Raw genomic sequence first — 19,141 nt, forward strand, 5'->3', positions numbered from 1 at the left:
GCCTACTATCCCAGTGGTGTAACCCCGCTAACTCCCACGCCACATGCAAGTGCTCACGGCGACAGTGGAGCCGTTCTTGCCGACGCCGCCCGCGGCGATGGCGGCGCCGAGCGAGCCCAGCGCGAGCGCCGCGCCGGCCAGCGCCGCGCCGCCTAGCGAGTAGCGCGCCTCCAACGACCCCACCTGGATCCCACCACCCCGTATCAACTTTATACCGCCCAGCTATTTTTTTATAGCTATTTTTCCCATACATCGACTAATGAGATGTACAAGATATATTCAGTTTTAAAAAGTCCCTATTAGTTTTCTCACAGACCTATCTGACTGGGAGGTTCAAGTTTTACACAGATCTGAGATCGAATTTCCAAAAGTAATTCCACCAAAAATAATATATTATCCTAAAACACACAGTGTACAACACAGTGTACAATCAGTTTTGAATACAAAAAATTGCATATTGTAATAACGGGCACTTAATAGAGATACACTAGTCCCCACACTAGGATCCTCTAAAAGCTTGATTCCTTTTGATTGTAAGAGGTAATTCACACATTATAATCTACAGAATCGTGGATTCGTTTACCCATCGCTCTATTGTGCTTAAAGAAATACTAATTTAAGTACTCCTGGCCACACCCTCTCATTTCCACTTCACATAAATAGAATTCATAAATTAATTAAACTAATTGACAAGCAATCATTCTTCGTATATAACTTGTTATATTTATTTTATTGTTCAATTTTTGTATAACGTAAAGAATAAACATTAGTTTATATAGTTATTTTAATATTTGAATGATTAAACTAACGACATAATAAAATATTAATACATCAATTAACTACAGCTTATATAAACGATGATCAATTAAATATTAATTTGTATATAATACAACCATTACTACATTATCCTAATCACTACTTCTATAACACTAGATTAAATAAAATAAAATATCTCATGTGGGTATTTTTAAATAAAACAATAAAATTATTAAACAACTGTAAATTAATGTTTTCCAAAACAACTCTAATAGATGAAGAAACTTAAAATACATAAATTACAATGATCAGAAAGTAAATAAAACGATGAATAAAAGAAATAAACCAATTCTTATAATCTAAATATAAAATACGTACTAGGAAGTTTCGCTACACATTTATAATAAACTTGTATAAAGTAAATAATTTATGATACCATCTATAAAATATGAAAATTAGATTTACTGCTTTATAGAATTTAATGCTTTTTAATTTTGGTGCTGATCATAATCACACATACTGTATATTAATATGACTTTATTATATGACTGTGTGTGTATACATGCACGTGTTGAACTTTTTCTATTACAAGTTTCATCACAATAATATCACTTCCGTGTATTCAACACTCACTTTTTCAGTTTTTACAATTCATAACTAATATTGAACCCCTTTATGCAACCTTCAACTTTTAGTTACCCAAGAAAACTTGTTTAATCTTGTTTTCACTTTAAAGTTTGTAGTTGTTCTTTGAAGAGTTTTCCAACTTGGTTCATTATACACATTTTATACATGGTACCAAATCGTACATTATGCATATTCAAACCAGAGAGCTATCTGCTACCGCCGTGGGTATCGGGATCCCGATTAAGTCTTAGATAGTATACTAGCTGTGCTCCGCAGTTTCGCCCGCGTGGCTCCGCACCTGTTGGTCTTAGCGTGATGATACATAGCCTTCCTCGATTAATTGACTATAACGACTAACAGTAACACCGACGAATTTTTCAAATGGACCAGAAGTTCATGAGACTATATTGCGGCGCGTTCTAACAAACAACCAAAGAACATCTTCAGCTTTATAATATTAGTATATAGACTACTTAGAGACTCTGCTACCCACGGCGGTAGCGGGATAACTCCCTCGTTTGAATAGGCCTTTGCTTCCAGATCATTGCAATGAGCAAAGTCCACATTACCTGATAGGCCCAGGCCTCCGGGCCGAGGGTGGCGGAGATGAGGTGTATGAGTATGATCGCGTACTGCGCCTCCGTGACGTCAATGCGGCCCATCTTGAGCGTGCCCGTGACGTAGGCCTGCCAGTGCGCGCAGTAGAATAGCGTCATTGCGCAGAAACACTGGAATGGTAAGTAAAGGTAAGGTTAGTGAAATGACTATATTGTATATAGGATGAGAATGAGGAGTCTTAAAGTATGAATATGCTTATTTGCGCAGTATTTCATTGTATTTGATGCAGTTTCGGTCTCACGGTACTTCCGAATTCCGATTCTTTATAAATTTGAACTCGAGCATTTTTTTTTTTGGTTGTTAAAGCTAATTTATACGTAATTGTATTAACTTCATGTACATAATAATAATAATAAGTTAAAAATCAAAATGAATGTCAGATTATTTTCTGTTTGGCTCTGCTAATTATAGCACAATAATTATTAATGTCGATTTCAATTTACTCATTAAAGTATTAGATTTTTTTCTAATTTTGTATACTCTCCACATAACTGTATCGATTAGTTGTTGTTATTGACTATTACATAAAATTACGAAAGACACGTGATAATAAGTAGTTATATGACATGATACACTATCTATATAATATAATTATTTAAAAATAGGTGATAACAAATCCGTGAATGAAATCTCTCGCATTGGTTGCAGTCGATCAGGTGAGGTCTTATCTTGTAGCGTGAGATAAAACGAAATGAAATACATTTTAAATTAATATCGAGTTGACGCAATGCGAAATATCATTTCGTACAATGTGCAAAACAGTGAGAAATGACGTTTTCGACGATTTACAATTTACATGAATATTCAAATTGTAGACGTTTATATTTATGTGAAGGTTAATTAGATAGCGTTTGTTATTTATTAACTAGTTAGTAACCACGAATTTTAGTTGTCACACGGAAGTGTATGAAAAAACATTATACCTAAATTCTAAAGACAAAAGATTTAATTGCATGTTGTTTAAATACTTCATACTTCATTAGTTGTGCTTATTGCATATTATAACTATTATATTAGAACGCTTAGAGTTCTTACAGACGAACGGCAAGTTGTGAACGGCAGAGGCTTCGGCACAACTTGCCGTTCGTTTGTTCGAACACTTAGATGTAGAGTGAATCACGAATGAAAGCTCAATAATTAAGCTACACACATTGCGTAAAGATCAGTTTATTCACCAATTACATAATAACAAATTGTTGATTCACCGCCATGACCTTGTACTGGCCTATTACGTAAACAAACACGAACAAGACAGGGGCTCGCCAGTCGCCCGTTTTGGGCAAAATGGAGTCAGCTGGCAAGAATCCAGGCGTCGCTTGCCAAGTATCTCGGTGTTACCAACGAATATAGACCGAGTTTACATTACGCCGATCTTTCACCTCGCAGCGTGCACTTGAAAAGATCTTTTTTTGGCACACCATCAAAAAGTTGGCGAAATTTGTACCTACTCTTAATTTCAGGCAATTTACTTGAAAAGTATCGACGTAGCGGGTTGAAATTTTTATTTTAGCGTCAATGAATCAATGATATGAAATAAATGCATGAAACGTAGTATATGGAGTACCACTACCACATTCCGTATTTCCGTAGTGTGGTATTTTTGGAATTTTACTAATATATTCCAACAAACCGATATAAAATAATGTGTTACATTGTATGAACTATTTTTAGAAGAAACTAGGCTAGATTGTCTAGAAACTTTCCAAGTGGGTGTCATCTTCTTTTATATAATTTGATGTATAAAATAATTTAAGAAAATAAACGAGTTTACCTACCATTACTATAGAATCTATCCCTAAATGAAATTATAAAACTTTAATATTTATGTTATTTCTATAATTCTTTTCATTATTGAACTAAATAAATCTTTCCAAATTAAATATGGACATTGGACAAACAGTATTTTTCAATTGATTCAGAAACACCACTTCCTAACATAAAGTAGTATCGTTTGCAATAAAAAAGGGATTGCAATTAAATGATGACATACAAACGACATCTCCCCAATATTAACCCTCGTCCCTTCAGATACTTTCATCAAATTTTATTTGAATCAAGTCCTATATTAATATTATAAATGCGAAAGTTTGTGAGGATGTGTGTGTGTTTGTTACTCTTTCACGCAAATTCTACTGAATCGATTACAATGAGATTTAGCACACATATAGAGGGAAACTTGGATTAACACATATGATAGGTTTTATCCTGGAAATCCCACGGGAACGGAAACTATTCCAATTCCATCCTTGCACTTTTCATAATATCTACTGTTTGCAGACTTTAACTGTTAAATCTTTTTTAAAAACATAGTAACTATGGGTACATTTAAGTACTAGAAACCTTTACATGTTGTTAGATCTTTTATTTAATGCAATAAGCAATTAAATTTTAATGTACTTTAATAATGATTATTCGGATAATCTATACTAATATTGTAAAGCTGAAGAGTTTGTTTGTTTGAACGCGCTAATCTCGGGAACTACTGGTCCGATTTGAAAAATTATTTCGGTGTTAGATAGCCCATTTGTCGAGGAAGGTTATAGGCTATATAACATCACGCTACGGCCAACAGGAGCGGAGCCGCGCGGGTGAAACCGCGGAGCGCAGCTAGTATAACATAAAATGTATATTATGATAGTGCTGATTGTCTGTGATGTAGGTACGAATTGATTCAATACTTTAATAACAGAGGAGTCGTGAACTATGTGAAATACTCGTGACCGAATTCCTGAACAAATACTTTGTATATTATAAACTAGATCCATGGAGCTTCAAATCTACTTATTCCAGAGCCATACTAAATGTAAAGCAAATGACAAAGTAGTAGTAGTAGTATTAGATCTTGAAGTATAAAATCACCCAATACATACGCTTTATTTAATCAGGTTGTTGCAACCTTGGACACATACGTTTCTCTCCAATACAAAATACATAGAATGAAAAAAAATTTTCGTATTTTATTCGCATTTATCTCAAAGCAAAGTGTGAAGAGTTCAGTGACACCGTTAATCACATCTAAATGTATTTGCATTTGTATCGGACCATCCGACCACGCTGATATGTGGACGAAAACAAGTTTACATCACGACGTCACGTGGAATTGAAGGCGACTTTATGAGTGTTAAAATAATATAATATAGTTAAAATGAGATGTGGCCTCCGAGTAAGGTCAATGTCGAGAGTTCAAGATCTTGAAGTAGGAGGTTTGGAAACTTAAGCTGAAATTTATATGAACAATATTCACTCGCTGTTCCAAATATTGAAGGAAAAAATGTGAAAGTGGGGAAACGCAGAGAAAGCAACCATATTTTACATGATAACCCGTACTTGGTCAGGATGTATTGAACATAAAACGTCACTACCCATTTAGTGAAAAATCAATGATGAACTAAATACTTACTTACTGCATTAGTTATATAGGTCGTTCAACGGCTGAAGAATTATAAATAATGCAAGACCATGTGTTTTAAATTTCTATTAACGTAAAGAGAGCAACGGATGAAGTATTTTTTACTGAAAAATATACATAATGATTTAAAATGGTATAATATTAACATCATTGAAGATGTACCTATTGCAGTAACTAACGATGCGTGATAACACATATGCCACCCCCTATTCCATTACTCGCATTATTCAATAGAACAGAAGATCCAACACGACTAGGAAGAGAACAAATTCTAATGCATAAATATAATATAGTACCTAATCCATATCGTAATACCGACCAAATTCGCTTACACTAAATTCACCAGATACCAATAGAAAGCTGCAAACGACAGGTCAATCCAAGACAATTTCGACACGGAATCAAGATTTAACGTAAACCAAAGTACGTTGGTAATTGCATTTGCAGTAGATTTGCAATACTATCCTTTCACAAATTGCAGTCGATGTTACAACACAACCTGCTGTGCCGATTCCAGCATTTGCTTCACCTTAAATGCCTTACTTCAAGTTATAAGGGGACCGATTATTCTTTTACTGATTAATATTTATTAAATTTCACATTCAGGTTTCAATAAGAGTGCTGCAATTGTAATAATGAGCAAATTTGAAGAAGTATGGCGTAAAATTGAACAGCTTTCTGATGAAGTCGATGCACTTTTTGCGTTCACATACACATACATTCGTAAATTAATAACTTTATTAACTTACTGGATACAAGAGACTCAGCATGTTAAGTGGAGAATTAAAAAAAGTACATTGTATCGAATGATGTGGAAAATTCGCTAATAGAGAAAAAGCTTCTAAAATAATCCGGTCATTTTTTTACTAAAAATAAAGTACAAAATACATAAAACAGGAAAAATAAGAGAATTATAGGTAGATTAACTTGTGTTATAATATGTTTAAAGTATATTAAAATTATAATACCTAAAGAAGTTATATTCATTAACATAAGGCCAATGGTGGGTCAATATTTAATTACAGACATGGAGATCGTTTTCATTAATATTCACTACTAGCGTTATATCGTAACTATAGCTAATAATAACATAACAGATAGAGAGCCTTATCTGATAAATGATATAAAATAAAAAGTGTTAATAAGAATATATTTCAGGTGTTTGAAAAAAATTCCTAAACAGAAGAACTGGATTCTATAAACAACCCAAATATTTTTGGCCTTCTAGGGAGATTGCTAGTGAAAAGTCTTTGCAACTTTGGTCGGAGCGAGCAAGAGAGAAGACAGAACGAATGCTGGCTGTATAGCCAGCATTCGATCTGTAAGACGTAGAGTATTATCAACAAAGATTGACATCTATAAGGAAACCAAGCCTCGCAATTAACATGATTCCAAATATCTTATCTATAAAGAATACAATAAAATATCACGTCACTATCATTCGAAACTGATAACCGAAGATAAACACTTGTTTTACGCACTATTCACTACGGAACTTGCGACGTATAATTGGCGGTCGCAAAATTTGTTATCTTCAAGGTGATTCAATGTGCTTTGATTAATATTGCCTTTAGAGATCTATAATCGAGAAAAATATTAACATTTTTATTGAGGCCCCACTGGGAGTATTAGGGATAAAAAATATCTACATTTTTGCTTTTAATATACTATTTTTTTATTATATATCCAGTATATTGCTATGTCACCGTTTAAGTATGATTATCTCAATTCTGTGTCACGTACTTCGTCAGTTTTACGACAGCATTCCAAATTCGCAGTAAATTAGCCACAAAAGCGTTACCGTTACAGTGTCGGGGTCTGATAAATTCGAGAGGCGGTTCGCGCAGGATGAATCGACCATTTGTGAGTAAGAGGGTCATATATAACAGGTATATTCTATAATTCAGTTTAAAGTTGTATAATAACGTTATAACGAGAAATACGGTCCCATGTCTCCTAATGAGGTAAGGGGCAGATGCATTATACATCTGTTTCACTGATCGATTTTCTTTAGGGCCAAGTAGGTGATCAGCATTCTGTGTCCTGCCAGGCTGCCAGACCGAGACTTTTTTTTTCTTCGTCTCCACCGGGAATCGAACCCAGGACCCCTCGGTTCTACGCTCACGAGTCACGCGTTGACCACTGTACCAAGGAGGCGGTATATTAATATTATAGCTAGAGAGCTAGCGCAAAGCTACCTGTATGTATTTGACCAGACCTGGATTTTTGTGTGTTGATTCCCTTATACCTACTAAACATGAGATGAGGAGTCACTAAGCCCAGAGTGGTGGACGGGGCGGGCGCTCAGCTTAGACAGTTGGAAATTTTTGGCGAACTTTGAAACCATTTGACCACGTCTGCCATTTTGATATATGAAAATAGATTATTATTATTATCGGAAAATAACAATGGCAGACCATTACCACGTGGATAACATTCTGGCAGACACTTATGAAAGTGCTGAAAAAAATACAATTTTGAAAGTAATTGACCAGATCTGCCATTAATATATTTTATTTATTAGGGTCTTAAAAACTTATTTTCGAAACGGCAGACATTTTCATTGCGTACAGACTTCAGCAGACAACAAAACTTAGAGCTACTACATGGTCAGATCTATGCATGTACTATCTCTGTAGCTATCTTTTTTCCCTATATATGTTGGTGAAAAGAGTTTGTATAAACAAATGTGTATGTCAAATACCTATGTGTCATCTTATAATTTTTTCTCTTCCGTCTTTACCCTTCGTACTACGCGCATCGTCTAATAAAGAATCTCAAGTTTATTTAACAATCTTTGCTTTTTCCTGCCCAAAACCCATCAGGTTATGGGCCCAGGACGTTATCTTTGCTCTGTATATAATTATTTTTGAGTTTTGGCAGAATAAAAGTAATTTTATAAATAAACTAAAACGCCCGTCCATACATGTAAAAATGGCGACATCAACATCGGTTTCGACTTTAACTCCTGTGGAGAAGTTGAGCGGCATAGAAAACTACAGTAATTGGAAGTTCCAACTGAAAATGCTACTCATTCACGAGGACTTATGGGACGTCGTTTCGGAAGATAAAACTGAAGATGTCAAAGATGCGGCTTATATGAAGAGATCTCAGAAAGCTCTTGCTAAGATCTGTTTGTCAGTAAAGCCCTCGGTTTTTACGCATGTAAGGAACGCAGAGACGGCGCGGGATGCATGGATTAATTTGCAAAAGGCGTACGAAGACAAGGGGTTGTCAAGGAGACTGAGTTTGCTTCGTCTTTTGTTTGCAACAAAATTATGCGAATGTGAAAGCATGGAAGCTTACGTTGCGAAGATTAGCGACCTAAGTCAACAGCTGAACGATATTGGTTCACCTCTGGAAGATGATTTCGTTGCAGTTCTCTTACTGAGTGGCTTATCGCAAGACTTTGATCCACTCATAATGGCACTTGAAAATTCTAATATCAAGTTGTCGAGTGAAGTGGTCAAAACGAAGCTCATGCAGGAGAAGCAACGACGTGATGAAAAAGGTGACACGAGTTCAACAGCGTTGGTGGCGGCACGTAAGAAAATCAAATGCTTTAAGTGCAAGAAGCTTGGTCACTTCTCGAGGAACTGTAAATCTGTGAAACCAGTTAAGGCGGAGAGCTCAACAAACCAGTTACTATTGACAGCATTATCAGCTTGTGTGCAGAATGATATATGGTTAATAGACTCTGGTGCGAGTAGTCATATGTGTCATGACAAGAATATACTAAATAACTTTGTTCCTGGTTATGTGTCTGAAGTCAAGGTGGCTAACGGTGAAAAATTATTTACTGCTGGTCGTGGTGATGTAAAAGTAAATTTAAAATTAGGCGTCAAAACAATCAGTGAAGTTTATCATGTACCGAACTTAGCTACAAACTTGTTGTCAGTCAGTGCGTTAACTAGGAAGGGTTTTAGAGTTATTTTTAATGAAAAATGTTGTAATATATTCTATGGTAAAAAGCTAGCAGCTACAGCTGTACATAAAAATGGTGTTTATCAATTAGAAACTGCAGAATCTGTTAGAGAGCGTGATCTGTGTGTGGTAGGATGTGGTGGCTGTTCTATGTTTTCAGGGAATAGTGTAGAATCTGCGACTACCAAGGTAAATACAGAAGCTCAAGATTTAGTGCAGAAGAAAGCATCTGAGAGCTGTAAGAAAGAAACTGAGCTGAGTTTCCAGGCGGCTGCTAACTCTGTTACGCAGGAGACATGGCACAGGAGACTAGGACATCTCAATATGAGGAGTATGCATTTGTTAATGAAAGGTATGGCTAGTGGTATTACTTATGATAAATCACAGTTCAGTCAATGTGAAGCTTGTGTTAAGGGGAAGCTTAGCAAATTACCTTTTCCTAAGAAGGCACAAAGTAGGTCAAATGAACTGTTAGGTGTTGTACACAGTGATTTATGCGGGCCTATGCCAGTGAAATCTTTCGGTGGTGCTAGTTACTTCCTCACGTGTATTGATGATTGTAGTAGGAAAACATGGATTTATTTTCTGAAAAATAAGAGTGAAGTTTTCGATAACTTCAAACATTTCAAGGCAATGGTGGAGAACCAAACCAATAGAAAAATAAAATTGTTGAGGACGGATAATGGAGGCGAATATGTCAATTCTATATTCCAGGAATATTTGAAGGATAACGGCATCATTCACCAGACTACCATACCGCACTCGCCTCAGCAGAACGGCGTTGCTGAGCGGGCCAACAGGACAATCGTCGAGAAGGCTCGTAGCATGTTACGAGACGCAGGCTTAGATGGGCAGTTCTGGGCAGAAGCGGTCAATACCGCTGTTTATTTGAAGAACCGGTCCCCTACAAAAGCAGTCTACGGTAGCACGCCAGAGGAAAAATGGACTAATGAGAAGGTGAATCTTAGCCATTTACGTATATTTGGTTGTGTGGTTTATGCCTTGACACAGAATCGTAAGAAATTAGATTCAAAATGTAAACCTTACATTTTTGTAGGATATTGTGAAAATAGTAAGGGTTATAGATTGATTGATCCAGAGAATCTCAGCAAAATTATTAAATCAAGGAATGTTGCTTTCTTTGAAAACAAATTCTATACAAAAAACACTGAAAAATGTGAAAATGGTGATTTTTTCATGATGATAAATAATTTACAGACTGAGAATTTAAACTCAAATGATTCTCATGTTGAAGTGGCACAGTCTGAAAATTCACTATCACCAGAAAAAGGGGAAGAAAATGAGATTGTAACTAATCCCAGAAGACAGTGTATTTTTGAGTTAGATGACTCTGACAGCAGTAGTTCTGTTGATCCTTCCGATGTCACTTACATTCCAGGTGAATCGACACTTGAAGATGCGATGGATACATCGGAATATGACAGTGCGTGTACTGCAATGCTGACCTGCATTGGAGATGAACCAGAGACAGTTCAAGAAGCTCTAGGAGGGGCTGAAGCTGTTCACTGGAAGAAAGCAATGGCTGATGAGTATCAATCATTTATTAAAAATAAATGTTGGACATTAACTGATCCACCTAAAGATCAAAAACCGATTAAGTGCAAGTGGGTTTTTAAGAAAAAGAAAGATCTTGATGGAAATCTAAAGCAGTATAAAGCCAGATTGGTAGCTAAAGGTTTTACACAGCGCTATGGAATTGATTACGAGGAAACTTTTTCTCCAGTGGTTCGATATTCCACTATTCGCATATTATTGGCTTTAGCAGCTGAAAAGCAGATGGATATCGATCATTTGGATGTAAGAACTGCTTTTCTAAATGAAGATTTGCAAGAAAAAGTTTTCATGGAACAACCGGAAGGTTATAAAGTAAAAGGCTGTGAGCATAAAGTATATAAATTGCATAAAGCAATTTATGGCCTAAAGCAAGCTTCGAAGTCTTGGTATGAAAAGATAAACCATGTGTTGGTTACAAAACTTTGTTTCAGAAGACTGTCCTCAGAGCCCTGCGTGTATTTTAAATCAAATGGTGAAGAATTAGTCATCATTGGGTTGTATGTGGACGATATATTATTATTTTCAACCAGAAATTCACAAATGAAAGTTGAAATAAAGAAGAAACTCATGCAAGAATTCGAAATGAAGGATTTAGGGCCAGCCAGCCATATACTTGGTATGCGCATCACAAGAAACCAAGATAATATCTATCTTGATCAGTCTAGTTACATAAAGAATGTTTTAGACCGTTTTCATATGACTGACTGTAAGCCAGCTCAAACTCCAATGGAATCGGGATTGAAACTTGTAAAGGCTGATAAAAAGGAGGAGAATTTGGAATATAGAAATTTAATTGGTTGTTTAAATTATATTTCAGTTAGCTCCAGGCCAGACATCGCGCACGCGGTAAGCATGCTGAGCCAGTATAATGATTGTTATGATCAGCGTCATTGGAAGGCCGCGAAACGCGTACTACGGTATTTAAAGGGTACTGTAAACTACAAACTTGTTTTTAGTAGAAGTGGTCTAGACATCAATGGGTATATTGATGCTGACTGGGCTTCGTGTGAGGTCGATCGTAGGTCGTACACTGGGTTTGTGTTTCAAATTGGGAAATGTTCTGTATCGTGGGAAAGTAGAAAACAGCGAACAGTCGCTCTTTCTAGCACAGAAGCAGAATATATGGCTCTATCAGATTCTTGTAAAGAAGCGTTATTCATAAGAACTCTGTTGTATGAATTGTTAGGTAGGCATTGTTCTGTTACGATTTTTAATGATAACCAATCAGCACAAAAATTGTGTAAGAATCCTATGTATCATGCTCGTACGAAACATATAGATGTGCGGCATCATTTTATAAGAGAAGTTGTAAAAGATAATATTGTTAATTTGAATTATTTGTGTACTTCTGAAATGACTGCCGATATTTTAACAAAACCACTTACTAAAGAAAAGCATTATAAGTTTGTAACGTGTTTAGGTTTACAATAAATTTGTTAAATTCTTAAATTGTAAAAACTAAACTTGTTTAATGTTGTATAATAATTATGTACCTACACATTTGTTTAAGGGCCAGTGTTGGTGAAAAGAGTTTGTATAAACAAATGTGTATGTCAAATACCTATGTGTCATCTTATAATTTTTTCTCTTCCGTCTTTACCCTTCGTACTACGCGCATCGTCTAATAAAGAATCTTAAGTTTATTTAACAATCTTTGCTTTTTCCTGCCCAAAACCCATCAATATATCACTATTATTCTCACTCTAGCCTATAGTATTTTTATTTAATATAGTTACTAGCATTCAAATAGTCTAGGGTTTATATCTGAGAGGGCTCTTTTCGTGTCCCGCTCAAACGGTTATTGCCAGATGTTTTCAGTATCACTTTCATGCAAAAGTGAAAATTACTACGCTATAATAGCCTAAAAAATCTTAATAATAATTATTACGCTTCACAGCAAGAAGAAATGTACCATATGTACCCGCTCAAAGTCGATATTGTGTTGCCTACCGTTCGACTCAATGGCTAGGGTTGTACCTTTAGAAAAAACCATAATTCTTTTAGAGTTTGATAAAATGATCAGGCAGGAATTTTCTTTAATTCTTCTCTAAATTCTCGGTTACTAAGTTTTATCGTTGAAATTATTCTTAATCGCGTAAATTTAATAAATAATCATATCATGGAAAACACTTTTCATTTGTTTTTTGACTTTCACGCCCAACTACTGTACAATAATTACGTTGTTTCGTTATTTTGACGAGTAAACGCAGGAAACATAAATTGCGAACGCTCAGTCGGGGAGTGGTCCGTTGTATCGTATTAGATAGATTGTATATTTTGTATCTGTAGAATTGGAATCAAAGCTATGTATATATATATATATATATATATATAGATATCTCCATGGGCACTATGTTGATCAAACGTGCCATATAGTTAGTAATTATTTGATCCGTTTTCACTTGTTGATCCGGTTGGTATTTGTGGATCCATTGCCACACCACCGTCCGTATGTGGATCCGAACGGAGCCACAAGTGTCACCATCAGTAATAATAATAATAACGTGCTTTTTATACAAATCCACCTTTTTTGCGTTTTAGCTCTTGTTGATCCGATTCAAATGAGCCAATCAGAGCCCACCGAGCTCAGCCATTGGTCGCTTGCGGCCTTAGCCATTTGAAGGTTTAAAGACATTTATTCCCGTTATAGAAACGTATGTTGCCGTTCGCCTTCCATAATTTGTTCGGATCTTCGGGAGGGCAAGATAGCTAGCTCGTCTATTAGGATAGTGGCGATTTGATGTTGAGATTATAATATTTGTATTTATGTTTTTATGTAGCGCTTTGCGGATGAACATACACGTATTATAAAAGTATAATTGTTTTAAATTCATTATTTTAGTGTCGTCGTAGATTTTTTTTAGTTAAAAAAGGATAGTAAAAGATAGTTTTAATGATTTTATTTTGTAAAATTTGGAGTGGCGCTAATTTATTTTTGTAAGCACTCCCCCATACTTCTATTAAATATTATTATATATCATTAGGTGCGGCTTTACTAACGTGTTGTAGATGGTGTGGCGTAATTTATGAGGAATGCAAGAAGTAATATTACGCAGAGATCTAAGAAGTGCTGATAATTTATATTTTAGGTGGTCGATGTGATGATTCCATTTTTAACCGACTTCAAAAAAAGGAGGAGGTTATCAATTCGGCCGGTATATATATATATATTTTTTTTTATGTATGTACACCGATTACTCCGAGGTTTCTGAACCGATTTACGTGATTCTTTTTTTGTTCGATGCGGAATAGTGTCGAATTGGTCCCATAAAAATTTTATTCGGATAGGCCCAGTAGTTTTTATTTTATGAGCATTTTTGTCGGTAGGTATTTGTAAATTTTGCAAGTGCAAGTTTGAAGTCGGTTGTTTTTAACGCAGTTATCACTTGTAGAGAGCTGTCGATTCGCAAGCCTAGTAGATCGGGAGACATTGACACAAAATTTCGATTCATTTGTAATAGGATGGCGGTTCTACAGGGGTCTTAGTACGCAATGACAGAAAGAAAAATGATGGTGTGAACGCTGGTACCGGCGGCTTAGTCGCGTGGGCGTTAAACTCGTCGGAAAAATAGCGAAAGTGAAACGATTTGTGACACAAAAATTTTAGAATTTACCGATAGCCCATAAAAAAGATGTAGACGGTAGTGTCATGCCATACTTTTCCGGTGTGACATAAAGCCCGCCATACCGACGCGAATGCGTTGATTTAAAAAAAAACAATTCAACCATTGTATTGTGCAATTCAAATCGTATGCTTTTATATTCTTAATCATTTACTTTGTATTCTTTCATCATTAGTCACTAAAATTTATTTTGTTAACTTGCCAAATATAATGTAACATGGAATTTGCAAGGGAAGGCACTGCTTTCTGAGATATAGGAATTACCTAGTTCAGAAGGCAGAGCAATATTGTAATGTTATATTTGAAGTTACTAATAAATTTTATTTTATTTATTATTTTATTGGTACCGCCGAAATGATTTTGTTTAATTGAATGAAATGTTGAAATGAATGTTTAATTGAATGAATTTTGTTTACTATTTGTTCATTTGAGCATACATATTTTTCAAATAATGTACTAATACGGCTCAACTCCGACCGAATATCCTTCATAATCATCACTACATCTGCAATCTTGTTCTAGCGGTTGTTTCCGTTTTATGTAAGTAATTTAAGTATCAGTTGGCGTAGAACTCATAGAAAACGAACTTAGCTTCGATAGATCGGGATGCGATCCACCGGCAGTACCCACCCACCCAGCACCACTGCTGGTTAAACGTGTTGGCGATCTGCGTACACTCATATTTACTCCGCAATGGATAATTTGTGCAGGAATATGAGTCGTCATTTGTTTTTGACCTAAATCTAACATTTTAATTATTTTACCAGATTGATATCAGAATCAGGGCAAAGGCGAACGCTACACGTCAATAAATAATTTATAATAATTATCTTGATATTTACTGATGTATCTTGGGAGGGATCACAGCACACCCTACACCATCAATACGTATCGCGTCAGTACTGAAACATTCTTTGTACGAGCCAGACGTGATGATAGCAAGATAAATATTGCGATGTAGGTCCTGGGATCAGATCACAAGGAGTTCCAGAAATCCAGCGATATACAGGGTTAGTTTTCAATGACCGGCCAAATTTTCAGAAATGGTTCAGAATCGATAACATTTTAGAACTAATGAAAAAAAAAACGTTTTTTTTTTAATTAGATTTCATTCCTGTCCACCACTAAAAAGCGAACGTGTGGACATTACAAAAGCACAATTCAGTTCAACAACCTAGATAGGTAGAAGTTAGCACACACATAAACTTGGCAATGCGCGCACGCACACAAGTGCATTGATTCTAGGGGTGTTTACGATTTAGGAAATTTTTAAGACATTTTCAAATGAATGCTATTATTTTTATTTTATTTTATTCGACAATAATGTTTCAAATGTACCTTTGGTTTAATATCTAGATCTTAATTTTAAATTTTGGCAGGTCATTGAAAACTAACCCTGTATTGTGATCCGTCAATACACTACCCTACACGTCAATAAATATCGTAATCCGATAGTAAATATTGACGGATCACAATATGGATCTTACGTGTAGCGTTCGCCAAAGAGTTGCCCTGATTCAAGAGGTAGGTTGTTATTTGTAGGATGCATACTACTTGAGAATTATCACCGTCGCTGTATGACGAAAGGTTCGTCCAAATATCTATCTTTTTAGGATTCCGTATTTTTAGTTTCACAACGTTTTCTGTAAGTTTCAATTGAATTACGGTCGACTTCTTCAACTTCCATAAAACTCAGGAGATTTTTTGCTAGCCCTAATTTCATATCCCCACGTCAATGTCATGCAAGTGCATATAAATGGAACAGATCAACAAACTACTTATGATTTGGTATATAAAACGGAGTCAAGTAGTGTTTGAGCATTTCAAAATTTGAACCGTTACTGAGTCGAGTTCGTCTAGTCTAGGCGGATTTAGCAATGTATGGAACATTACCTCTCTATAATATGTTTGTGTACGGAGCCAACAAATACTGTAGTGTTTACGAAAAATTAATCTACGTTACTTAATATACAGTTTCGTTTTGTCGGATCAAATAAAGCTGTAATTTTGATAATATAAATGGATTTGATCAACATACGACTTTGGATTTGGTATATAAAACGGAGCCAACAAGTGTTTATGGGTTTCTGAAATTCGGCCGTTACGGAGTCGATTCAGTTCGAGATCTTAGCAATAAAAATGTTGAGTATATCAATTTCTCTATGAATACGTTTGGCAACATCGCCCAAATATTTGCGCCGTTGCCACTCCGGACAAGATCTATGCAACCGGAGTCGAGTAATAAGGGGGTAAAGGTGGAGTCAGGAATGCACGGCAGTCAGGCTGGATCAACTTAGTGCCCAAGTTGGTATTTATATATATATATATATATATATATATAAATTTATATATATATTATATATATATTTATATATATATTATTTATATTATATATATATTTATATATATATTTATATATATATATATATATATATAATTTATATATATATATATATTTATATATATATATATATATATATATATATATATATATATATATATATATATATATAAATACCAACTTGGGCACTAAGTTGATCCAGCCCGACTGCCGTGCATTCTTTACTCCACCTTTTCCCCCTTATTACTCGACTCCGGTTGCATAGATCTTGCCCGGAGTGGCAACGGCGCAAATTTTTGGGCGACGTTGCCAAACATATTCATGGAGAAATTGATGTACTCAACATTTTTATTGCTAAGATCTCGAACTGAATCGACTCCGTAACGGCCGAAATTCAGAAACCCATAAACACTTGTTGGCTCCGTTTTATATACCAAATCCAAAGTCGTATGTTGATCAGATCCATTTATATTATCAAAATTACAGCTTTATTGGATCCGACAGAACGAAACTGTATATTAAGTAACGTAGATTAATTTTTCGTTAACACTACAGTACTTGTTGGCTCCGTACACAAACATATTATAGTTAGTTAATGTTCCATACATTTCTAAATCCGCCTAGACTAGACGAACTCGACTCCGTAACGGTTCAAATTTTGAAATGCTCAAACACTTCTTGACTCCGTTTTATATACCAAATCATAAGTCGTATGTTGATCTGTTCCATTTATATGCACTTGCATGACATTGACATGGGGATATGAAATTAGGGCTAGCAAAAAATCTCCTGAGTTTTATGGAAGTTGAAGAAGTCGACCGTAATTCAATTGAAACTTATAGAAAACGTTGTGAAACTAAAAATACGGAACCCTAAAAAGATAGATATTAGGACTAACCTTTCGTCATACAGTGACGGTGATAATTCTCAAGTAGTATGCATCCTACAAATAACAACCTACCTCTTGAATCATCAGTAAATATCAAGATAATTATCATAATATTTATTGACGTGTAGCGTTCGCCTTTGCCCTGATTCTGATATCAATCTGTGAATCTGATAAAATAATTAAAATGTTAGATTTAGGTCAAACAAATGACGACTCATATTCCTGCACAAATTATCCATTGCGGAGTAAATATTAGTTTACGCAGATCGCCAACATGCAGTGGGTACTGCCGGTGGATCGCATCCCGATCTATCGAAGCTAAGTTCGTTTTCTACGAGTTCTACGCCAATTGATACTCAAATTACTTACAGAAAACGGAAACAACCGCTAGAACAAGATTGCAGATTTAGTGATGATATGAAGGATATTCGGTCGGAGTTGAGCCGTATTTATTACTTGAAAAATATGTATGCTCAAATGAACAAATAGTAAACAAAATTCATGAAAACATTTCTGAGGTAGAAACACAAATTACCGAAATTAAATCGTCCAACGAACAATCCTTGAATTTAATTCGCCAAAATACGAATCAAATCAATGAAATTAATTAGTCATCAGCATGTATGATAATTACTGAACAAAACATATTGAAGAGTACTATTTCTCAATTAGAATCCCAGATAAACCAGGGTGAGAGAAAAATAAAATCACTGGAATTAAATCTTCAATCAATAAATCAGTCAGCCAACCCATCGGGTTTTACGTCTAAAAATCAACTTCATATAAATTAAAACTTAATCAAGGAACTACGGGCAGAAAGAGCCGCGAAAACAATGTAATTTTTGCTGGTTTCCCAGAATCGACATCTTATAACTCAGAGGAGAGGAAATCTTAAGACAACTACGAAATTTTAAAAATTACCTCACTAATAAGTTCAGACCTAAGTACCGAAGCTAGTAAAAATATATAATTATAAATAACCTTATTCAAACTGTAGTACAGGTTTTGATGGTAATACTACAAAAGCAATTAAATGCATCAAAGAAAAATTAAATCATAGCTTAAGCGACTGTTTTAACCAAGCCATAAGTCAAAGACTTTTTCCGGACTCATTAGAAATAGCAAAGGTAACTCCTATCTATAAGAGTGGCTCAAAATTTGAACCTGGTAACTATAGGCCAATTTCGGTTTTGCCAGTATTGTCAAAAATATTGGAGAAGATTTTACACACGAGATTAGAAAAATATTTAGAATCATTTAATTTTATTTCAGTGCGTCAATACGGATTTAAGCCAAAAAGTAACACTCTGTCAGCGACTATGGACCTAACTATTAAAATAAAACAGAACATTGACGCAAACAATATAGTTTTGGGAGTG

General features: G+C 35.2%; 1 protein-coding gene across 3 annotated transcripts in view; it reads right to left on the reverse strand.

The window, feature by feature from the left end:
* LOC123692123 (cholinephosphotransferase 1) overlaps positions 1-19,141 on the reverse strand; it is a 35,185-nt gene that overhangs the window by 9,164 nt on the left and 6,880 nt on the right. For 2 of the 3 annotated variants that reach the window (XM_045636777.1, XM_045636778.1), the window contains exon 3: positions 1,953-2,111. In XM_045636777.1, coding sequence (XP_045492733.1) covers positions 1,953-2,111 — 159 coding nt within the window. Of the gene's footprint in view, positions 1-57; positions 184-1,952; positions 2,112-19,141 lie in introns of all 3 variants that reach the window. The other variant, XM_045636780.1, reaches the window with a different exon arrangement.

Source organism: Colias croceus, chromosome 5 (genome assembly GCF_905220415.1).
Source record: "Colias croceus chromosome 5, ilColCroc2.1".
Taxonomy (NCBI): domain Eukaryota; kingdom Metazoa; phylum Arthropoda; class Insecta; order Lepidoptera; family Pieridae; genus Colias; species Colias croceus.